Source organism: Miniopterus schreibersii (assembly GCF_964146895.1).
Source record: "Miniopterus schreibersii genome assembly, chromosome: 2".
In the NCBI taxonomy this organism is placed as follows: Eukaryota; Metazoa; Chordata; class Mammalia; order Chiroptera; family Miniopteridae; genus Miniopterus; species Miniopterus schreibersii.
Window position 1 is genome coordinate 130,828,887 of NC_138102.1, and position 16,361 is coordinate 130,845,247.

The window sequence follows — 16,361 nt, forward strand, 5'->3', positions numbered from 1 at the left end:
TCCCACCCCTTTACACCGTAGGGTCAGGACCACGATCCGCGTCCTCAATAGGGGGCCTTCGCCTCATTAGTGGAAAATGAACATCATTTATTATTTATGAAGCATTTTGAAATTTTGAAATCTTAGGGAACAGAAGTCATAATAATATTAAATGTGGCATCTATAAATTAGAAATCTCTGTGAAGTGGAAGAGAGATTAAAGTAGAGAAGATGGCAATCGGGACAGAATTGAAGTTTCCCAAGGTGATGAGAAAGGGGTAACAAGACCTTATATTTGTAAACACTTCAGTGTTTACAAAGCGCTTTCCCCAAATGAACCGCAAGTGGTTCTCATCACAAACAGAGAGGTCAAAAGGCTCGTTGATCTCAGGACGTCAGCGTTAGGAGAGAATTCAGAAGTCGGCTCTCTGACACCCTGCAGCCCTTGGTGCGTGTCTGGGTCGCTGCTCGACCACGCGGCCTGGGCTGGAGCAGCCCTGCGGCAGGCGGCTGTCCCTTCCCCGTGAACTAGCCCTGACTCCAGGTCCTCAGCTGCACTGAGCGGAGATCTCTCTGCCTGTAGCTCCTGCCCCTGGTGCTAGCTCTGCCCTCAAGGTCATCGGCAACTAGACGAAGGCCTCTTCCACTTGACAGCCGTTCGGATTCCCAAAGCCAGCTATCGAGCCTTGTTAGAGTCTTTCCTTCTCCGAGCAAAATAGCCCCAGTTCCTCTAACTGTCCCTTGAACTTTGGAGGATCTTTATCATCCTGGGGCCTTTTTTTTTAATTTACTTGTGATATTGGGTTAAACCAGTTAACTTTCTTTTTAAAGCAAGGCATAGCACCATACTTTTTTCCTGGTAACTGGCATGTTATGGGATGTAGATTATCTCTCCAACCGGTCCCTCCAGCCTCTCAGCAGACGACTTGTTTCCCGGGACAACTCTGCACATTCCCACTGCACCTCTCGGTCTGCAGTAGTTGCCCCCTTCCCAATAGGTTGTTGCACCTCCATTGATTCCTCCTTGAGCCAGAAACTGATGTCTCTGCAGCCACATTCCTTATTGTTCTCTGCTGCTTGTCCAAAATGTCAGGCTTGGCCCATTCATTCAGCAAGTAAGTCATGGCTGGCACAGTGTAAGGTCAGTCTATGAAGGGCGTACAGCGGTGGGCAAAGGAAACGTGGTCCTTGTTCTCGTGGAACAGGTTACCCAGCTGAAGGGGTCAGGCAATTAACCAGTGGTGCAAAGGATTACTTAGTCAATGAGAGGAGAAAGGGTGGAGTCATCGGAGCTGGTAGAGAAAGAAGGAATGTGTTCAAAGAAATCTCACAATGGGATGACTCTCAGATTTTTTCTGGTCTGCCTCTGGGTCAGCTTCTTCCATTCCCCTTTTTCTATCTTCCTGCCCTGCTGCCTTATCAAAGTCGTATGCTTTTGGCCCCTTGTCTTAGTTAGTCTTCCTTCTAACTCTGAGAAAACCTTACGAGTGCTTTCCTTGGATTTAGCAAAGGTCAGTCAGTACAAGAGGAGACTTACAACGTATCGTCGGTGCCTGGCCTCTGGCCTCCTCATAGATTGTGAGGGTCTTGGGATGTCTGTAATTCTTGACTCTCAACTCAGTAGTTACATTTCTGTCTTATCCCCTCATCTTTAGATATTTCTCTCCTTTGAGTCCATTTTTGCAGCTTTATTGATATATAATTGACAGATAAAATTGTATATATTTGAAGTGTGCGATGTGATGATTTTACATACACCTGTACTGTGAAATGATGACCACCGTGAGTTAACTGACATATCCATCACCTCACATAGTTACCATCTGTGTGTGTGCTGAGAATGCTTAAGATCTGCTTTCTTAGCAAATTTCAAGTATACGAAATAGTGTTATTAACTAGAGTCGCCATGCTGTACATTAGATCCCCAGAAATTATTCATCTTATGCTTAGACCAACATCTCCCTATTTCTCCCATTCCCCAGCCCCTGGCAACCACATTCTCCTCTCTGTTCCTATGAGTTTTTCTCTTTCTCCCCCCTCCCCCTGCTCCTTTAAGTTCCATTTATAATTGAGCTTATACATTATTTGTCTTTCTCTCTCTGGCTTATTTCACTTAGCATAATGTCCTCCAGTGTCTTCCATGTTGTTGCAAAATGCAGATTTTCTTTCTTATTTATAGCTAAGTAATTTATATATTTGTAAATTATAATCACATTTTTTATCCATTCGTCTGATAGACACTTAGGTTGTTTCCATATCTTGGCTATTGTAAATAACACTACAATGACATAGAAGGGAATAGATCTCTTCAGGATACCCATTTTATTTCTTTTGGATATATGCTCAGAATTAGGATTGCTGGATCCTTTTAGAGGTCATTTTATCTTTTGTATTCTCTCAAAAAAAAAAAAATTGTTTCATTCAGGTTTCCATATGTGTTTGCATACAATTAAGTAATCTCTTCTTTTTATTTTCTAGGTTTCTAGAATTATATCCCCAATATTGTTCCAAATTTGGTTTATTTGTGTTTTTATTCCCCCCCCCCCCCCGGTGATTATATTGGTAATGGTTTATTTTTATTTAGCATTTTTTCCCCAAAGAACTAACTCTTGCATTTATTTATTAGTTCCACTCTGGTTTTTTAAATAAATTTTTGCCTTTAATTTGATTAACTTTATTGTGTTCTTCTTAGACATGTTTTCATTTACAACTTGAATTGGATGCATAATTCATTTGTTTCCATGCTTCCTTGCAGTTCTCACAAGCATGGAGATTACTGAAAGCAGACACCACCATGTACAGTCAGAGATCCCACTGCCCTTTAGTGTGGCTGAGGACACAACATGGTCCCTGCAGAGAGCAGCAGAGCCAGACACTCGGCAGCATTTTCCCCGTTGAGAGGGAGGGAGTCCCTCTTCCATTACTTTTCTGATCTCTACCAGCTTATGTTTCGTCTCCTTCTATCATCTTGCCTAGCCCAGATTTCCTTGAGCTCTTATATCTCTGCTTTGATCTCTAATAGAGATGACGGTTTCAGTTTAAATTTTGCAATGATGTATTTGGTTATATTTACCATTTGCTCCATGGCAGCCTTTTTCTCATGAGTATCCTTCATCGGCTATTGCTTTGTTTTTCTGTCCCTTCCCCCCATCACCACCCACCCCCACCCCCACCCCCACCCTCTCTCTTTCTCTCTCTCCCCCTGCATATTACCTTGGTATCCTGGTTTCCTTTAAATTATTGCTCATCTTTGAATGAGATGACTTCTCCTGACCTGGAAGTTTACAAGAGGTTCTGAGACAGAAGAGCCCACGCTGAGCCCCAGGCCAGCAGCCCTCCCCAGCTCCCGGTGTCTGTGATGAGTGCACTTGACCTCAGCCCAGGAGATGAGCACCCGCAGGCTGCCGACGATGCAGAGCCCTCGCTGCCAGGCTGCCTCGCTGGCACATCGCCGCCTGCAGCCTGTGGCGCAGCTGTGGGTGTCGTCTTTCAGCCCACCTCCCTGGCTTTACCTAGTGCCAAACTGGGCCCACGGCACTCCCTGCGGCCAGTCTGTGCGACCCTTAGCGCTCGGGCCAGAGCACTGCGGTCTTGCTCCCTGCCATGGCCCTGGTTCGGGGGACTGGGCCCTCTCTGAAGCCTCTGGCCATAGATGTCTCCTCTTGGCGTCACAGCAGACACTTGCCAGCCCCCCATGCCCTGTTTGACTTTCACAGAAGCTGGTAACTTCTCTGGTGTGCAATGGTTTGCGATTCTAGTTTCGCCAAAGATGGAGTTCACGTTCTATCATCTGTCGTCCCTTTCAGATCTGAGGTGATTTCCGAGAGAAGGGAGGACTGCTCTGCCATTTTCAAACCGCAGTCTCATCTAAACACCTTACCTATTTCTTGGCAAGAACAATTACAAGTAGTTGTAATCAACACAGATGTATGATTTGATTTTTCTTGTTTTTAACAAAATTGGGTCTTTAGGAAACAGTTTGGCAGGGAATTATCTGACTTGCTTCGCTAGGCTAAAATTGGCTCCAAAAATGAAAACAGAGGCAAGAGCTACAGTCCCAAAATTGTAGAGTTGAAGATTGGTTTCCAAAACCATTCTCTGATTTCAAACCTTATGAATATGAACCTTTGTTTAGTTCACTTTTCTAAATTAATACCGAGTGTGAATTAAGAGCTACGGGGAAGATATTAATCCGCACATCACTGTGGTACTGAAAACCAATTGTGTAATATTGGAGTGTCAGGATTTTACAGATATCTGAGGTGTGTTTATCCTAAAAATGAAAATCATTACCAAGAGTCCATCCACTTTCAGAAGTACCTACATTGTGAAGAAGTATTTTCTATTATGCCATGAATGAAACTTCACATTACTTCCAGTAAAAGGGATCTAGAGTGAATCTAGTGGGCTTGGGCTGCTATAACAGAATACCTCAGACGGAGTGGCTTAAACAACAGATATTAGTTTTCTCACTGGTTCTGGAGGCTAGAAGTCCATAATAAAGACGTCAGCTGGGCCCTGGCAGGTGTGGCTCAGGGGTTAGAGCGTCGGCCCCTCACCAAAGGGTCACAGGTTCGATCATCGGCCCCAGTCAGGGCATGTGCAGGAGGCAACCAATCGATGTGTCTCTCTCACATTAATGTTTCTCTCTCTCCCCCTCTCCCTCCCTTCCACTCTCTAAAAATCAATGCAAAAAATATCCTTGGATGAAGATTAGCAAAAAATCAAAACAGAAAAATGTCAGCTGGATTGGTTTCTCCTGAGGCCTCTCTCTCCTTGGTTTGCAGATGGCACCTTCTCATCAAATTCTCACGTGGCCTCTCCTCTGTGTGTGTGCATCCCCGGTGTGTGTGTCTACATTTCTTCTTCTTATAAGGACACCAGTCAGATTGGACTACAGTCCCACCCTTTTGACCTCATTTAACTTAATTACCTCTTTAAAGGCCCTCTCTGCAATTACAGTTACATTGGGAGTGAGGGCTTCAACACAGGAACTTCGGAGGGATACAGTTAGCCCATAACATACCTAACATTATGATACAAAATATAAAACTAGATAAGAAAACTGAGAGGAGAAAAGGGGAGGGGAGGGAAGGGAAGAAAAAAGAAAAAGAAAAAGGGTTTTAGTTTTAAATAAAATGTAATTACTTAGGAAACTTTTTTTTTAACTGCTTCTATCTTTCAATGTGTTTCTTTTATCAATTTTGAAGTTAAAATCTAGTTTCCAATATCATACTTGTCTTTTAATCTTATGTACTTATACCATCATTCAGTCAAACCAAAGTCTGTATTTCCGGCAGTTGATTTCGCTCACACCTGGGCTGCCTCATTTATCTCATTCCTTCTGTGAATTTTAACTTTGACCCCTAGTGTAAAGGGATATTCCTCGGGGCCTGTTAACTTTTTCTCAGCCATGGCAACCAGCTTGCCTCTACCGGAACGTAATTTCCACCTATTTTAAATCATAATAATATCATCCACCTGCATCAGTTACGGGTCAAATTCACCTCCATGTAAAAAAAAATGGAAATATTGGTGTTTAACCAAGATACAGGGTTGTTTTTCTCCTATTGCTGTAAAAGGCCTGGAGGAGGAGGCAGCCCCCGGTATGGTCAGGACGCAGGCATCGTCCTTCTCCCCACTCAGGTGCCATCGCTGTGTCTCGCATGGCCACTGCCTTTGTCGTAAACTTTCATTGGGCCTGAAGTATTTCCCTTCACTCTCAGTGTCTTACCACCCCACATTACTATCCGTGATCCTTAGAAAACTGAATCTAATGGTGCCACTCCCTTTAAGAAAAGCTCCCTTGATGGTTCTCTGTTATCTTAGGATAAAGTCAAAGGACCTTAGTTTTAAACACAGAGTTCTTCAACTACTTTATCAAGTTCATCTCCTGGCACTTCATTACAGTACCCTTCGCTCCTCACATCCCGAACTTCTCACTGCTCTCTGAGCAAGCTGTGGTCCTTGGTACCTCGGTAGCTGCCCTGATGGCCTGAAATGTGTCACCAGGTTCTAGAGCAAAGGCTTCTCTTGGCACCCGTGACTTCCAGCTCTAGGTGTTTTGATATATATTTTCTATACATTTTCATTGATTTCAGAGAGAGGAAGGGAGAGAGAGAGAGAGAGAAACATCGATGATGAGAGAGTTATTGATCGGCTGCTTCCTGCACGCCCCCTGCCGGGGATGGAGCCCGCAACCCGGGCATGTGCCCTGACCGGGAATTGAACCACAATCTACTGGATCCTAAGTCATTGCTCAACCGCTGAGCCACGCCGGCCAGGTGGTATTTTGATATATTAATCCACCTCTACTGTGCATTTGGACATCCTGCTTTCCCCAGGCCAAGACTCAAAGTAAGGGTTGCATTGTGGGGTCTAACAAACAGAGGCAACATGAATGACAAAGACAAAGCAGGGATGCCATGGAGACAGTCGTCTTCCGTGATCTGGTCATTTAACAGGATGTGAAAACGAGCCTAGGCCTGTTTGCTATGTTGTTTTAAACACAGTAAGAACCACATGTTATATTGCAACCCAGTACACACATGCAAACACACACACACACACAAAATGGGTCACAACCTGAATTGTGGATGGATCTGTGTACAGTGGCTACAGCCATAGACCTGCTACAAGCCCCTGCTCTCCCACTGAACCCCCCAAAAATTTTTGAAAAACTGCATAACCCATCACACATCATCTAAAGGTTTTTCTCCCAAAATTTAAATACTTGCAAAGACTAGGATTTCCCCTTTGTTGTAAGTATGTTATAATATATTTTGTCAAAATACAGAGCCAAAAATTAGCTCAGATTCATAGACAATGTCCATTATATAAGCTAATTGCCAAAAGCTTCCCTCACTGTCACTGTCCCATCAAGCTAATCAGACTTAACGCCCAGTCAGAGAGGAAGTCAGTCTTCATTTCGCAATTCAAATAAATGTAATAAGGTGCCCACCTCCCAGTACTTCTGAATTCTGACTCTGAGATGCAGAGACACGGAATGATGAGAGGGTAAAAGCCTGGCTGGGAGCCTGTACCTGGCTGACATAAAGCGCCGCTCCTCAGAGGCCTTCCCTCAGGAGCCAGCCTTTCCCAGTTTCTCCTGATTTGGCACCTAGGAGTCTCTATATCCCCGGGGCCAGGCTCCTTCAGAGGCTTGAGATGGATGAGAAATGTCATTCATTTGTAAAGAAACAGAAAGCACTTGTGAAGGGGAAGTGAGGGGGAGAACCGGCAGACCTCAGACTCCCGGTGCTTTCTCAGTCGGTTTTGGGGAGATGTGCAGGTGGAGCTTGAGGATCTGAAAATGGATTCTCCCAAATGTATGACTGGAACCCCCAGGAAAGTATGCAAGGAGCCCCAGGCACTTGGACCACTGTTCTCTGAGTCTTTAGTATCCTCCCCTGTAAAACGCACATAGTAACAGTACCTACTTTCGAAGACGGTTACAAAGGATACACGAGGCTGTACAAAGAAAGCGCTTATGAGGCTCTGGGTAAGGAATGAGTACCCACTATGTGTCCGCCGTTGTTACTGTTGCCATTGTTACTTGCCCTCTCTCACTGGATTAAGTAATCTCAGCGCTGTCCCTAATATTTGTGGCCTCAGCCCATATATCCAAACTCCATCCACACCCTGCAACCAGCAGCCCCTTGGCCACTTCTTGGGCCTGGAACCCACATCTGATGGCAAATTCCACTCTCAGAAGGTCACACTTGGGTAAGAAGCCCTCACACAGCTCGGAGGTGGACACAGGGCTATCTGATTCTGTCTGGGCAGGAAATTCAGGATTCTGACCTTCTGGAATTTGCTCTAAAAAGAGTTGGATACGAGACTGCTGGGCACATTCCCCTAGCCCAAGAGATTTCTTGCCCACACAGAGTAGGGCAGGAGCCATATAAAGTGCAGGCTCAGGGCAGTGGCCCCCCCTGCTTGGGTCTAAAGGTCTTACCTGAGGGGTATTGAATTGATTGGGATAATGTATGTGGATGTGTTTTGACTATAAGACTTCAGTATTATCTTGATGGCCTTTATGATCCCAAATTCTGTTAAAGTCACACCCCCTTGAACAAACGAATGGAAACCACAGAAAAAGACAAGTTAGTAAGCAGACCTCTCCTGAGGTCCTCAGAGACAGAATAAATGCCTTGTGATTTGTTTCAGGTGCTGGCTTTCAGGCCTCGGGATACAACTTCAACACCTTTGACTGGAGGACTTCGAAGCAGAGAGGGAGCTTGTCCCCAGTCACTAAGCCTCGAAGCCAGACTTACCCAGACGTGGGGCTGAGCAACGAAGACTGGGACCGGTCCACAGTCAGTGGGTAAGGCTCTCATCAACCATTGCCCTGTCCCGACTGTTTCGGGATTTGGGGGCCAGATCTGAACTTCTCTACACCCAGTGGCACATATTTCCAGCATTGGCTTCCCGAAGCTGCTTGAATCACCCATGCTGGCCTTATGGCAGGATCCTAAAACTCGTGCCTGCCCAGTGGGATCCTGGGCACCACCACACTACAGGGCAAGCGCTAATGCTAATCGTCCCTTAAAGAAAACAATAGTAGCACGTGCGGAACAGCTACTTATAAAAAGCTCGTCCTTGCTCTGTGACTAGTTCCCTCTCCTTTCGTTTAAAAGGTAGTTTCAGAATAACTTACATAAAATAAAATAAAAAAGATACATCTAGGGTCCCATATTTTTAACTAAGAGATATATTTAAGCATTCTGTTCCTTACCAAAATATTTTAAGGAAATTCATGAAAATAATAGCACTTCATTGATCTATATCAGCGAATTTCAACCTTTTTCAGCTCACGGCACACATAAACTAATTACTAAAATTCTGTTGCTCACCAAAAAATACATTTTTTACCAATCTGACCAAAAAAAAAAATAAAGTGTAAGTTTGATCAATTCACACCGGGTGGCTATTGTTGTGTTGGTGGTTGTCATTTTTTTATTTGACAATCTAAGGGGAAAGAGGTCAGTGCCCCTGACTAACCAGCTGGACATTGCGCGTGTTAAAAATTCTCACGACACCGGTTGCAAATCGCTGGGCTACACTGATGTTTAGCGTAAGGTGGGGAAAACACCTTTTTCTCTCCTAGAGAAAAGTGTGGTTTCTCCTTCCCTGAAGCTATTAGCAGCTGCAAGGCCTTCTCACAGAAATGCGGTTCGTTCAGCTTTAGCCGGGGGACCCCGAGATCGGGTTATGAGCCGGCGGCCCCCTCCCAGCCCTCGGCCCCTAAAGCATCCTTGGGGTAGCCGGTAGCCGGCCCTCTTCGGAGGCCATGGTTGGAAGAAGGCCCAATCCAAAATGAATCTCTGTTTTTCTGTGCGAGGTGAAGGAGAGAGATTCTGGATACGAGGTGGGGGGGAATGATGTCTAGCAACGTCTTAACCGAGGCTGTGCTTTTGGGGACAGTTTTACAGGGGCTCCTGACAGCACGGAGGCCGAGCAGGAGGAAAGCTTCTGGTCCCAAGCGCTGGAAGATTTGGAGACCTGTGGACAGTCGGGGATCCTGAGGGAGCTTGAGGTAGCCTCGGTCCTGCTCCTTACTTTGATTGTTTCTACATTCATTTTTCTTTTGGTCCTTCTGAGTTTGCATTTATCACACCAGTTCATTTAAAAGCTTTAACCCCTTTCCACAGGAGAAAGCTGACAGGCGTGTGTCTTTGAGAAACATGACTCTCTTGGTAGCTACCCTTTATGTTTATATTTTTGCTTGTGAGGCTGCCTCCCCTGCCCCCTTGCCTTCCGGACAGCAATTTGATTTGAACAATGCAGTTTAAAAGTATATTTATTTCCCGTTTTCACCCCACTCCCACCCCGAGCTGACTGACTTGTGGCTTCTGCCATTGCTCCCTGCTAACCCTGACTGTGCCCATTTGCCACGGAACCACTGAGGAGGCGGCTGAGCCTCCCAGCAGTGGCGCATCTCATTCCCTTAGTTGCTTTAGAAAGGTTTATTTGGCATGTTTTCATTTGTACCTGGTATAGAAATTAATTTGGTTGCGAAGCGGAACATAAGAGGAAATTTTAGTTTTGTTTTGTTTTGCCCTTTAAAACAGATGGCAACGCAGCTGGCGCAAAAGGCCAGTATGTGGGTTAAGCAGCCAAAATGTGACGCAGGACTTTGCTGTTAATTGCAAATCCTGATTCCATGTTAACTTGCTGTGAACTTGAGGAGTCTCAGTGAGATGGAGAGTCCTAGCTGAACTCCTGCTGAGTTCTTTAATCAAAGCCATGAATTTGCTGATGGTGTTCACACTTTGGTCTGGGAAGTCCTGGACTATTTCCTTTTATGTTCTTTTAAATTTTCTAAGCTGTAAAAAATAAAGTGGCAAAAGTTTCATTTTTATTTTGATGTCATACGAGGTCCCCAAGTCACCATAAGGAATGTGAATGGCATAACTGGGTGGAGCTCTCGCAATTTTAAAATGATTACTCATCTTTATGTTATTTTGCTTCTCAGTTGCATGTGTGGATATTTTGTGTGATTCTGACGTTTGTGAATCTGCAAAGAGAATTATAAACAAAAATGTTAATTTGAATTTATAAACATCAGAGTATTACCCGGCATGAATTTCACCTTCAGAGCATGGTTAAGGGACCTGGAGATGGATAATCCTATGAAACTTGAATAAATTAAAATGGTAGCCATTAATTCATTTTTATACAACTTTCAAAAAATGCAGAATGCTTAAGTATCAGCTGGTTTATTTAAACTTTTACCACTTCCTAAAGGGGCGCAAATTGAAGAGTGAGCTCAGTTCACAGGCCTTGAACAAGCTCCTGCTTTTGAAAGCAGGTTTTGGCTCACGTGCCTTTTGCATTTTGATAATTTTTTTGAAGAAGTAACTATTCTCCTAATAGCTTCTTTTATATCAGGAAAAATGCAGATGATGTAAAACATAACACAAGATTGTATTTTTGACCCAGAAATTGAGTTATATAATAAAAACAACATTCATCAGCATAAAAGTTACATTGCAACAGCCTGTCCATCTTCTATAACAGAAGAAGGGAAATGCGTTGAATTTATCAGCCAAAGAGAAATTAAAGTCCTCAACTTGGAAGAATGATTGGCAAACCAAAAGTTAGAGTCTTATTTACACTTGTATCACAAAACACAATCATTTATTAGTTTAAATGAACTCTGATCCCTTGACTGCAAACCCTAACTACGCAAAAAGAAAAAATATTATTTGAGCTAGGTTCCTGCATATGAAATCCAGTATTAAAAGTTAAAGTGTACTATAACTCTGACAAATGTAGATTAACTAAGGTGAAAAGTGACTACAATTGAAATGAAAAGGAAAATTATACTAGTCATTTTCCCCATTGTTAACAATAATTTAGGTTCAACTTAAACACTGAAAATCTATAGTTTTAACAAAAGAGAAAAAATCTAAGACTTTGGACAAGTAAGTTAATATGTCTTATCAGATACGTCTCTTTCTTTAAAATATGGGGCTTATAATAAGCTAATGCTTATGTGGCACTTAATAAATGTTCAATAGGAATGAATTGTTATTTTTCGTCCTGTGCTTGATTAATGAGCACTGCCTTAACTGCTCTTTGTTTAGTATAAGGAGAGGTTTAAATGTCAGATCGAGAACTCTTGAATATGCATCTTCTAAGTTGTTTGTATATATCAATGATCTCACTGATAGTGTAGAAAAAGGAAATTATAACTGTAAATTATGAATTGTGCAAAATAAAAAGAAGCAATAGATAACTCTCCGAGCCCAAACAAATCCTAAATCATTTAAAATATATTTTTTGCTTTTTATTGTAGCTCATGTATTTGTGTTTTAATTTTTCTATTGCTCCATAGACGTCACTAATTCAATTGATTTTCATTTTGAACAAAGCAGTCAAGCCATCCGTTGGACGCTTGAACTAAAGACCTTTCAACAATATGTCCTTGCTTCCTTCAGGGCCCTTTGCAGGCCAGTGTGTGACTTCCGCGTGACTAAAGCTCATCAAAGCAAATGTGTTTCCCAGGTGTAGTGATTAAGTATTTGACTTCCAGTGTGTTTCCTGCTGGTCCCATGAGAAAAATGAATATAAGAAATAGATGTTAACAAAGCAAATAACTAGTCTAAGTGGGGAAAAACAATAGGTGGACAGTTACCACAGCAAGAAAGCAATCAGTGGGTGCTGTCAGTTACAGTAGATTAAACAGAGAAATAATACATGAAAGTTAAGTGCCATAAAATACTGAAGTACTAAAATGTCAGTTTTATATGTTTCAACCTACTGTTTGGCTGAGAAGCAATACAGCTGGTCGTCAAGAATAAGTGTTCTGGCCCAGCCGGCGTGGCTCAGCGGTTGAGCGTCAGCCTATGATCCAGGAGGTGCAGTTTGATTCCCGGTCAGGGCACATGCCCGGGTTGCAGGCTCGATCCCCAGCACAGGGCATGCAGGAGGCAGCCAATCAATGACTCTCTCATCATTGATGTTACTATCTCTCTCTCCCTTCCTCTCTCTGAAATCAATAAAAATTAAAAAAAAAAAAAAAAAGAATAAGTGTTCTGGAGTCAGATTGCTAAGGTTGCAATCCCAGACTCATGGGCAAGTTACTTAACTTATCCAGGCATCCCTTGCCTCAACTGAACTAGGGAGATACAACAATTATGATACCTACCATATAGCATTATCATAATTATTAAATGATATTCTACATACACACATATATATAAATGGCACTCAGCATATATATTAATGCTCAGTGACCCGGAAGGTTTTTTTCACAACTTACTTTTTCAAAGTTATCATTTAAAAAACTGACCTCGTTAGGATATTTATACGTTTACTTGTCTTATTTGTTCTTCAACAGAGATGTAGCTATGTGTACAAGTGCACTAAAACGACTGTCATTCAAAGATCTTGTTGGAGGTATATTTATAGCTGGACACCAGGCAAATCTGGAATTATAAAACCTTAGATAACAAATGAAAACTCGACTCCCTTTGCACTGTTTCCTCCTGACCTATAATTTTAGGTAGCACCCTTGGCTCATTTTCTACCTATGTAAATCAGCCTCTTTGTGCCTCAGTTTCCTCACCTGTAAATTAGGAGGAATAATAGTGTTTATTTCATAAAGTTGTTGTGAGGCTTAAATGAGTGAATGCATTCAAAGAACTAAACAAATTACACTTGTTACTCTTAGCATCAGTATTACTATAAACCGGTACACTGTAATGAGAAACGGGCATCCCCAACACGATACTGGTTTCAAGCGCTCCTTTTGTTCCCCCCTGAGACTCAGTCATTTTGGGGAGCTAATCTTCTAAGCTTGCTGTTTCTTGTGTATTATGCAGAGAACGTATTTGAAACTGAACAAACTTCCCAATTCACTGGTCAGATCCAATCCATGTCTCACAGTTTTTGCCCAAAGGGCTGAACCCAAGTAGCACAATAAATGATTACTCTTTAACCTCTCTCAGGATCTTACGCAGGGGTTCTTACACCAGACGATGTGGAGACCTAGCTGGTCTACAAGCTTCTGGGCCAGGGACACGTGGCCAGAGGAAGGACAGCAGACGGGGGCTTTGGTAGGAGCTCTTGTCTTTGTATCAATCGCTCGATTTCAGCCCATGGTTTTCTCCAGGTGGTGCTGTTGGCCACCCAGCAAGTAGAGGCAGCCTGGTCTCGACTGAGTTCTTAGCTCATTTCTGTAAGATGCTTTAAAGGTTGCCTCACGGATCCCATTGTTAGAGCCCACTCAGTGGAAAGCTAATGCTAAAAATGTAGTTTACAGTAAGCAACTGTTAGAGCTTTTCAATTTGCCTCAGAACTGCCCGGGGTGGTATCTGATTAAATAAACTCAGCAGCTTAAGTACTTAAATTGGATTTGAGATGTGCATTACAAATGGCACTTGCAAAGCATTTTCGCAGACTTTCATACTTGAATGAGTATATCCATCTTCCAGCCTTTGGTTATGCCCTGAAGAGACTGTATTTTGACTGGGCAGAAGCAGAAATGTGCTTCATGTTGAGTAGCCAGACCCTTTCCTTCGTCCATGGCTTAATTGTTTCTGAAAATTGTCAATGCCACAGGCAACAATCATGTCGGGGAGCACGATGAGTTTGAATCACGAGGCCCCCACACCTCGCAGTCAGCTGGGGCGCCAGGCCAGCTTCCAGGAACGGAGCAGCTCGCGGCCGCACTATAGCCAAACGACGCGGAGCAACACCCTGCCCTCCGAGGTGGGCAGGAAGTCCGTCCCCCTGAGGAAAATGAAGCAAGAAATGAAGGAGATCATGTCCCCAACTCCTGTGGAGCTGCACAAGGTCAGGAGGCTTTCTTCTCTTACCTTAGGGCCACATTCAGTGGCCATCGTATGTAGCCTGAGCCCTGTTGCAAGCATGACAATGACATTGCACTCTGGGCTCGGTCAAGGAAGGAAGCCGGAGCTTAAAGGTGGATGCTCAGAGACTTAGATTGCTCTCCCAGCATGACCTTTGGTTATTCTGTAAAACAGAGATCACTGGCGTTCAAGCAATGAATTAATCAAAAAATGTGTTTGTGGCCAAAATCTTCTTGCAAAAGTCTGAGGCTCCAGTGTCACACGGAGCTTTGATGATTGGTCTGTTGTTCCAGCTTCACTGGAAGGAAGGATTTTCCCAAATGTGTGTGCTCCTAGCTCCCCTGGAAAGGGGCTGCAGGTGTAACATGGGAAGGCTTAATCCTTAACTCCAGACGTACCAGTAGCTGGCTGCATTATTCGGGGGACATGAAGTTCTCTGCGAGACGATTTCGGTGTCTGGGGTGGGGACAGGGTGAGCCTGGTGATGTTCCATCTCTGCTATGACAGTTGCCGCACTTTTCTTCACGGAAGGAAACCCACGATGGCGCAGGAGCTGAACTTGGGTTGCCTGCCGGCAGAGTTTAAACCAGGCGTATGTGACAGAATTTGGGGAACCCTGGCCAAGGACAGCAGTGGGAGAGAGGTGTCTCTGGTTTCCTTCTGGGGAGCTAATGTTTTATTTTTGTTAATGCATAAGGATGCTTACAGTCTCCATTTTTCTTGAGAGCCAAGACCTTCTCTGTAGTTAATAATCTATTAACTAGAGATTAATTATTTATCTTACCCAGAAGAGCAAATAAATGTCAGATGGAAAGGAAGTGACAGGCCAGCTACTCCTATTTTCCTCTAACGTCTTCAATTTCCCTAACCACCTATTAAAACTCGCTATTTATTTTACAGCTGACAAAGGAGATGGTGAAAGAAAGGACAGTGTGGGAAGTTGGGTTCTAAATTTGATATTCCATTTCTAGGTTCATTCTTTCATGACTCATTCATGCATTCAGTACACATACTATCCTTCCTTTCACTAAAGAATGTGTTACAAATCCCGGGGAGCACATAGTCTGATGGGAGACAGTCTGGGAGACAGTGGGAAGATGGTGGGGTAGGTACAGCGACAGAGGCAAGACTAGGCTGCCTTAGGGGACAGAGGGTGGACCCTCCCCCTGCACAGGAACTGGAAGGCTTCCTGGAGGCAGGCCCTGCCTCTGCAGGAAGGTGGAGAGTGGGAGGCAGTCCGCGTGCAGGAGGAAGGACGTACATGGTGCAGGAGGAAGTGTGTACATGGTGCAGGAGGAAGCATGTGCATGGTGCAGGAGGAAGCACGTGCATGGTGCAGGAGGAAGCGTGTACATGGTGCAGGAGGAAGCACGTGCATGGTGCAGGAGGAAGCGTGTGTACATGGTGCAGGAGGAAGCACGTGCATGGTGCAGGAGGAAGCGTGTACATGGTGCAGGAGGAAGCGTGTACATGGTGCAGGAGGAAGCACGTACATGGTGCAGGAGGAAGCATGTGCATGGTGCAGGAGGAAGCATGTACATGGTGCAGGAGGAAGCACATACATGGTGCAGGAGGAAGCGTGTACATGGTGCAGGAGGAAGCATGTGCATGGTGCAGGAGGAAGCGTGTACATGGTGCAGGAGGAAGCGTGTACATGGTGCAGGAGGAAGCGTGTACATGGTGCAGGAGGAAGCACGTGCATGGTGCAGGAGGAAGCGTGTACATGGTGCAGGAGGAAGCATGTACATGGGACGTGAGAGACTGTGGTGTGTGAGGACATGACCAGAGCCTTGAACTGGAGCCTGCGTTGTGAGGAATTACAGAGCTTGACGGAAGAGCGAAGGAGTTTCTTGCCTGTGGGGGTGGTGACCTCGGTTTAGCCCCATACGGCACATTAGGTTGTTTATCTAGTTACCCTGAGCTGATGCGTCTTTTTGGTGAGCACCCGCCTTCACCCCTCTCACGTGTCCTACTGTGCTAACGACAGACACCATCAGGAGGCTGTAGGACCCACGTGGGCCTTCAGTGGCAGAAGCCGCACAGTCAGTGCTAATGCTGCTG

General features: G+C 44.3%; 1 protein-coding gene across 6 annotated transcripts in view; it reads left to right on the forward strand.

The window, feature by feature from the left end:
• Positions 1-16,361, forward strand: part of GRIP1 (glutamate receptor interacting protein 1) — a 608,331-nt gene that overhangs the window by 574,955 nt on the left and 17,015 nt on the right. For all 6 annotated transcript variants that reach the window (XM_081128668.1, XM_081128666.1, XM_081128667.1 and 3 more), the window contains 3 exons: positions 8,149-8,305; positions 9,406-9,517; positions 14,050-14,283. In XM_081128668.1, the coding sequence (XP_080984794.1) occupies positions 8,149-8,305; positions 9,406-9,517; positions 14,050-14,283 (503 nt within the window). The remainder of the gene's footprint in view (positions 1-8,148; positions 8,306-9,405; positions 9,518-14,049; positions 14,284-16,361) is intronic.